Here is a 7,930-nt window from a genome sequence, read left to right as displayed (position 1 = left end):
CAGCTTTACAAAATACAGTATTTATAAAATAAGAAGCTTTCTCAGATTCACTGGAAGCAGCAGAAACACACGTGTTTGTTTGTCCGGGCTGTTTCCTAAAATAAATCGTTGTGGGAGTTTTTAGTCGTGTGTTTCTTTTATGCGGACTTGTTTTGGTGGATTCAGCTCGTTTGAGAGCAAAGACGTGTGACAACTGTTCAACAATGTCATAAAGCATACTCAGCAGTGTTTCCGTGGTTACGGTCATTAACAGCTGACCAGTGTAATCTCAGGTTTTCTTTCTAAACACAAGTTCCATCGATTGAACACACGATTCCACGACAATGTCAAAGTGACAAAATATGACTTTTATTGTACAGTTTGCATCAGATTCAAACATGTTTTAAAGGTGCTAAATGTCATATTGAGAGATTTAATATATATATTTATATTTAATAATGTATTTAATATGTAAAGATATAGTGCAGTAATGTAGCTGAGCAGTGAATGAAGCTCACAATGTAAGATCTCACACCTTTGATGTCAGTTTAATTGTAACTTACAACAGAAAGAAACATGCAATGCAGTAAACATGTGACATGTATTATAAAATCTTATAAAATCGTATGTTAGTGAAAAGTGATCTGATTTGAAATCAATGTTCTGTCTTTGCTAAAACACTTTGTGTCCTAAAACATCGTGCTCAACTGAAACAATAACCTCTCAGCAATGAACAGTTAAAGTCCATTAAAGCAGCTGAAACATCTCCCACTGTGGGGGGGACGATTTACAGCAGAGTGACGTTAACTTCTTATTCTTCCTGCCGACGGACGCCATCTTGTGTCCGGATGGTGCCACGCTGGATCCTACAGGAAGTGATGATGGAGCAGACAGAGAGAGAGAAAGAGGGGGGGGGGGGGGGCACAGAGAGAGAGAGAGAGAGAGAGAGAGAGAGAGAGAGAGCGGGAGAGAGAGAGAGAGGGGGGAGAGAGAGAGAGAGGGGGAGGGGACAGAGAGAGAAAGAGGGTGAGACAGAGGGAGAAAGCGAGAGGGAGAGGACGGGGAAGTGTCCCAGTAGCAGGGGGAGAGAAAGACAGAGAGGGAGACAGAGAGAGAGGGAGAGAAGGACAGAGAGCGAGAGAGAGAGGGGGAGAGAGAGGGAGGGAGAGAGCGGGGGACACAGAGAAAGAGAGAGAGGGAGGGAGAGAGAAAGACAGAGAGAGGGAGGAAGGGATGGAGGGAGAGAACAGAGGAGAAAATGGACAAACAGTTGTTTTTTTATCATTCTTCCAGTAGTTGTTTTATTGCATCATCAGCCTCTTCTGTGAGTTAATGAGTAATGATCTGTCCTCTTATCTGTTTAAAACACAGAAGAAGAAGAAGAAGAAGAAGAAGAAGAAGAAGCATGCAAAGAGGAGAGAACAGAAGAAAGAAGAAGCAAATACACATGTACGCATGTAGAACATCAACCATCACATCAGTGCCCTGAAGTCTATGGTGTGAATAACTGATGACGCTGTGTCTGTAGCAGGGATCTCTTCCACCACAGAGCCGTGCTGCAGCTGAGGGTGGAATGGGTCTCACCACTGCTCTGCTCTGCCTCCTCTGCACGAGCACCCAGTATGGAGCACTGGGCTGGACCGGGAGAGGAGGCGCACAAGTGCTTTATAGGAAGGGAGAGGAGGAAACACAGGACACACACACACAGGAAAGAGTGGTGGAGCTGCAGATTAGTATTAAAGTAAAGCATGTTAACAAAAGCCAAGGTTTCAAACAAAAGAAAGTTAAATATCTGATGGTTACAGCTTCTCAGATGTGTGATTAACTTGTTTTTACTTACAGTACATTTAAAACTCACAAAACAGGACAATTGGACATGAATGCACAAAGTAAAACCTAAATCCTAAGAGTTATAATCACAGCCCTGCTGTAAATGATGAATTCTGCAGACTAAATATAATATTAGTTTCTGTTTTTCTTTTTTTACTCCATCTGCAAAACACACAACAATATAATAGCTGAAGGACACGCGCATACGTGGCATAACCCCAGTGTGTGTGTAGGAGTACAGTCACACAGATTACCTCATAACTAGGCCCGAGCATTCATCTACAAATATATAATATATTATAAGAATAAGATACAGCCTCGTGCATGGACACAACATTGTAAAAACACACCGAAATCATGTGCGCGCTTTTATTTACACCAACACGGATAACGACGCAGTTTCACCAACAAGCAGCGGTTCGGTTATTAATACAGTTGACGTCATCTTATTGTTGATGTTTTAGCTTCTGAATGTCGTCATTAAGGTTTATACATGGCAAAGGAATTAGAAATGAGTCGAAAGTGGCGACAAAATAACAAAGTTTTGAGTTGAAATGTGTCACTTACCATTGCGCAGTTAGTCATGGAGGATCGGTCTGGAAAGGGAGAGGGAGAGAGAGAGAGAGAGGGAGAGAGAGAGAGAGAGAGAGAGAGGGAGAGGGAGAGGGAGAGGGAGAGACAGAGGGGGAGAGGGAGGAGAGTAACGGGAGAGAGAGAGGGAGAGAGAGAGAGATGGGGAGAAGAGAGGGAGAGAGAGAGAGGGAGGAGAATAACGGGTGGTACTGCCTAGCTTCACGTAGCGGGTTGCCAGGTTTGCAGTTTATTCTCCTAGCACGCATGCGCAGTGAGTAAATGTACAAACGTCTGCATTCAAACTGCTACTTAAGTAACAGAACATACATGTTATCATCGAAATGTGTTCAAAATATCAAAGAAAATGTACGATATTGTCAGTTCATTCTGATGAATCAATGTGTAGCATGCTATTGTTGTCAGGTAGTTTAATCAATGCAATATATTCTATAAATGTTATAACTCACTTACAATCCTAAAATGCAAAGTAATAACTACAGCCGACACTCTGATATCTCTCTCGGGGAGTACAGCGTAGAAATATTCTAGAGTACGAGAACCTCAGAACTGTGTAGAAGTACAGTGATGTACAACAAGTACTTTGAATACATTAAACATCACATTGACGTGGAAAAGAGTCAAATCAAATACCTACACGAAATCAAAGCACAACAATGCATTAGTTATAATAAGGAGCAACATTTTGGTCATATTTTATGCATATTCATTTCATGTTCTCTGTAATATTGTAACATTTTAATAAACCCAGATGTCTTTTTGCCTCTTCCTGCACGGTGATATTTATTTATCTCTGTTATGGTTGTCACGTAATGCCATTTGTTGCTACTTTACTAAATCATTCCAACACTTCCACCACTGAATGCACCATTCCTTACCTGCATACTGCTCTCAGTATCAATACTTAACCCAGCACACGCTGTTCATGACTCTAAGTATTCCTCGTCAGGTCACGCTGGAGAAACCCTCCAAACAGAAGTGCAGGTTCGCCCCCTCCGCTGGTATCTGAAAGCGCGTGTTTTTTTTAACGGACCTGGCAACTTACGTACCGGTCAATCTACACGACTCAGACTCAAAAACAATGGCGGACGAAGTAGAGCAGGTTGGTGCAGCCTCGTCATATTTGTACCGTTAATCTCCTACGCGGCGTTTATCTAACTCTCCCCAAAGAAGCCCGGTGCAAAGTTTAACTCGTGGGCTTGTTTTTAGGGAGGTTATCGCGTCTCTTTTGTTTGTTTCGCGCTCCGTAAACAGCGCGCAGCGGCCTGCAAAGCTAACTAAATTAGCATGTAATGCTACCGTCAAAAATGACTACACGTGTTTGATGCTGTTTTGTTGACCAGTCCGGAGCTTAAACCGGCTAAATATACGATAGCTCAAAGCTAATAACTTTTCTTTTTGTTGTTTAGTTTGTTGGATAAACTGGTTACAGGAGTCTTGACTTGTTTCAAATGTTTTAATGGATTCTTTTAACCGGATATGACGTTAACTAACGTTAAATGCTCAAACATAAAATGTAGCAAATGCAACACAATGTAATCTTATTAACTCTTCACAACGGTTCTTATCTTTTTGTGTCCTTTTTGCATTAGTTAACGTTTAGTTAGGTCTGATTTACTTTCTCTACATAGTTTCACAGCAGTGTTTAAGTTTAATATGTTTAATCATCAAGAGACTTGATGATTAAATCTGCACCATTCCCTAAAACATTAAAGCCTCTTAGAGCAAGATAAGACAAAACATGTTTTAGTTTAGTTTTTTAGTAGAACTTGATACAGAAGCCCAAACTCGTCTGCATCCTCATGTTGTGTGCTTCTTCCTCTTCTCTACATTCTTCATGGATGTCTGCTGGAATTGACACTTTAAATAAGTTCAAATAAGATGCGTCTCAGCTCTGAATGATGCCCCAAACATTTGACTTCTCATTGATTGTTGGAGTCACAGAGCTCAGCAGCATCTGTTCCTCTTAAAGAGACAAAATAAACTTCTGGTGATACGCAAACAAATAAAAAGAGAGACTGTGCTAACCCCATGGATTAATTAAAATAGTCTGCTGAACAATAAAAAACATATTTCTTATGTCTCAGACATCCCTTGTTAGAATGGTCTGAAGAAGTTGTCAGCTGTGAGTGCTGTTAAACAACCTTCTGGCTTTTTCCAAAGCTCACAACTAGCTCATGGAAGCAGCAGCCCGCTGAAAAAGCTTCTTTTTGACTCTAAAAGTTCTTGAAATCTGTCTCGGTCACATGTCTATCTAACGTCCTCTCTCGTGTGCTGCAGCAACCGACTACCAACACGGTGGAGGAGCCGCTCGATCTGATCAGACTCAGTCTAGACGAGAGGATCTACGTCAAGATGAGGAACGACCGGGAGCTCCGCGGCCGCCTGCATGTAAGACGCGCACACCGCGTAGGGTAGCGGGAGTCTTGTGCTCTCGCTTTGCCGTCTCTTTGTGTGCTTTTCTCCCAGTTCACATGTGCGGTGGTGTGTTTGTCCCAGGCTTACGATCAGCACCTGAACATGATCCTCGGTGACGTGGAGGAGACGGTGACGACGGTGGAGATCGACGAGGAGACGTATGAAGAACTGTACAAGGTACCGCGTGGTTCCCCCTCTCTGCTTACTGAACAACTGCTGCTGTGGTGTGGTGGTGATTCACCCTCCAAAGGAGCATTTTAAACGCTTATTGTGATGCAGTTAAAGTAGCGGCGGTGCCACGGATCATAAACGTCACAGATCAGAGTCATGGATCACATCAGCACAGAAGAAAAGAAGCGAGCTGATATAACTTCTAGAGATCCCTGATCACGTGTTTAGCTGCTGATACTAATTACCGATCATTGATGATCCATATTGACGGATACAGATCCCTTTGTTGGTTGATTATAGCAGCTGGTCTGCGAGGATCCAGACTCCCACAAACCGCTCTGAAGTCTGTAAACCATCAAACAATCTAAATGTTATTCTTTTTACTTTGTTCAAGTCATCTATAGAGTGTGTTTTCTTCATAAAAACACAATTCATATCATAAGGAAATAAAAGATTGTATTTTTATGGATAAATAAATCTTGTCATCTGTAGTTTTAATGATGTATTGTTAGAGTTAAACGGGTCATAATTCATCTCTAATATCTATTTATGTTGTGAAAACAGCTTCAGACCAAAGTCTTGATAACAGATTAACTGTGTAAATAATATTCCTACATTGTGTGTTGTCTGTTAAAGTTCTGTTCCGTCACGTTTTGTTCTTGGTGTCTCCTTTACAGTCGACCAAGAGGAACATCCCCATGCTGTTTGTCCGAGGAGACGGCGTCGTCCTCGTAGCTCCGCCCCTCAGGGTGGGCTAGTCCTCCACCACTTCCTGGTTTCTAACGCTAAGGGGGGGGGGGGGGCTGTACGCTCAAACATCTTCAGACCGTCAACACCGTCCTCCTAACATTCACACCGCGTCACTGCTCGTCTCCATCTTATGGGGCCGCACGGATATAAAACGTGTCTTGACTCAAAGAAAGAGGACTTTTGTTTTGGACAAAGAGACGACGTTTTTTGTTTTTATTTGGGTAAAATATTTTTCATAGAAGGTGGTTTCAGGCCACCGTCTGAGTTCCATTTCTCAGGTTTTTTTTTATTGAATTGTGCTAAATAAATCCCCACCATACATAAGTTGTTGAATATTATTTTGAATTACCTCTTTTTCAGTCTTTGAAAGTACCAGACGGTGTTTCAAGTGTCCCACCGTGGTTTTAAGTAACTGCCTCAGATTGTAGTTTTAGTTGTAGTTTTTTTTTACATGTATATTTTTGTAGTGTTTTGTGGGACTGGAGAGTACATCGTGCTCAGATGTGAACATTTTGGTTTTGGTAACTTGAATAAAAAAGGTAATTTGAAAAGAAAAGTGTTTCAAGTCTTTGTTCCGTGTCACTAATGACGATCATTAGAGCCGCAGCGATGAGTCGATTGGCACTAAATCAGTGAATTATTGTTATTAGTGGTACATTAAACATGTTTAGATCTGTTGTATTTAATAGTTATTTATCTTCCATTTTCTGACATTTGTACAGACAAAATGATAAATCCAGTAAATATTTGGCAGATTAATCGATTAAAGAAATAATAATTATAATTATAAAAAAGTAATTAATTCTGGTGTCTGTATAGTGCAAAATGACCCACTACTCTTCTAACCATACATATATATATATATATATATATATATATAGATACACAGACATGTACAGTATGTATCACGATTTGATTTATAAATGTATGTTAATGAAAACCAGCTGGAAACAGTCAACTGATTGTTTTATACTACAGATATAAATATAAATACTTCATTACTACAAGTAAAACATACTTAAAGTAGGATAAGTACTCATGCAGAGTGCTACTTTGCATGACAGGATTATTATTGGAGATGTATTCATGCGTTAGTAAATGTTGAGCTCGTTTTCTTTACTGAACACTTGAACGCTGTCGGGCTGAGCTCGTAAAGCTCAGTTCAGTGAGGAGAGTCTAGCATTTAAATACAATATAAACTACGATGAGTTCTGCATTATTACCAAGTCTCTGTGGCCTGCGCCTTGTGGTGGAGCTCTGGGTCTAAAATGTATTTTACTTTATTGTGTTCACATAGTACACGCTGTAAATACTGTCGTATTATAGCACACTGCCTCTAAATGCAGGGTAGGTCATCTTGAGGAAACTAGCATGCGTACGCTGTATGTTAAGAATTATCCAACATAAAAACTCAGACCAGTGTTGTCAACTCTTCCAGTAACAGTAGCTAGCAGCACTATAACTCCAAAAGTTGCCAAGTCGGCAACACTGACAGTAAACGTGTCTTCAGGCCTCCCTCCAAAGCCACTCCCCCAAAATGATCATTACGAATGTATATATATATATAATAGTCTGTATAAGAAGCACCATTTTGGCCTTCGCCATCTTGTTTTTTTGCAACCAGTGAGCAGAAGTGACCGTATTTGGACGGTGGAGGAGTGACGCCATACGGCTCAGGTAGAGACCTGTCAATCACAGGAAGCCCCGCCCTAAAGCACAGCCTGCTTTATGCTCTATTTGACTCTAAATGGACCATAAAGTAGAATCAAATATGTCATGCATTTAGTATCATTGTATGTTGTAGCCACATGTCTCACACACACACTCACAAACAACACACATCTCTCTGGATCTCAAGGCTCCACCGTCACGGGAACATTCCTCCGCGGGTCAATAAGCCCTCTTCCCAGAAATTATCAACATTTTAGATAACATTTAGTTGAGCTGAGATCACAGCCACAGCCACGTATCTCACCATATTAGGTCCTATCTAGCTGAGCCAAAAGGTGCGCACGCACACACACACACACACACACACACACACACACACACACACACACACACACACACACACACACACACACAATCACAAAGAAGGTAATAAAAAGGGCAGATAGACACCACAGCTTTAGCCTTTCTTTGCAAATAAACCGCTCAGGTGTATAAGATCTCATCTCTTGTCGACTCTTTT

General features: G+C 41.1%; 1 protein-coding gene and 1 long non-coding RNA gene across 2 annotated transcripts; one reads left to right on the top strand and one right to left on the bottom strand.

Moving 5' to 3' along the window:
- Positions 1 to 326: 326 nt before the first annotated feature.
- Positions 327 to 2,419, bottom strand: LOC306694154. Its single transcript, XR_013767039.1, has 2 exons — positions 2,377 to 2,419; positions 327 to 845 (listed from the first exon to the last, which is right to left on the bottom strand). It is a non-coding gene; the product is annotated as an uncharacterized lncRNA (long non-coding RNA).
- Positions 2,420 to 3,466: 1,047 nt separating this feature from the next.
- lsm3 (LSM3 homolog, U6 small nuclear RNA and mRNA degradation associated) lies at positions 3,467 to 6,287 on the top strand. Its single transcript, XM_079156804.1, has 4 exons — positions 3,467 to 3,502; positions 4,681 to 4,791; positions 4,900 to 4,995; positions 5,667 to 6,287. Exons 1-4 carry the CDS (start codon positions 3,482 to 3,484, stop codon positions 5,745 to 5,747), a joined length of 309 nt encoding a protein of 102 aa, XP_079012930.1. The 5' UTR covers positions 3,467 to 3,481; the 3' UTR covers positions 5,748 to 6,287.
- Positions 6,288 to 7,930: the final 1,643 nt, after the last annotated feature.

This window comes from Pholis gunnellus, assembly GCF_910591455.1.
Source record: "Pholis gunnellus genome assembly, chromosome: 3".
NCBI classification, from domain to species: Eukaryota; Metazoa; Chordata; class Actinopteri; order Perciformes; family Pholidae; genus Pholis; species Pholis gunnellus.
Note: the sequence above shows the minus strand (reverse complement) of the source record. Positions and strands in the feature narration are given on the sequence as shown.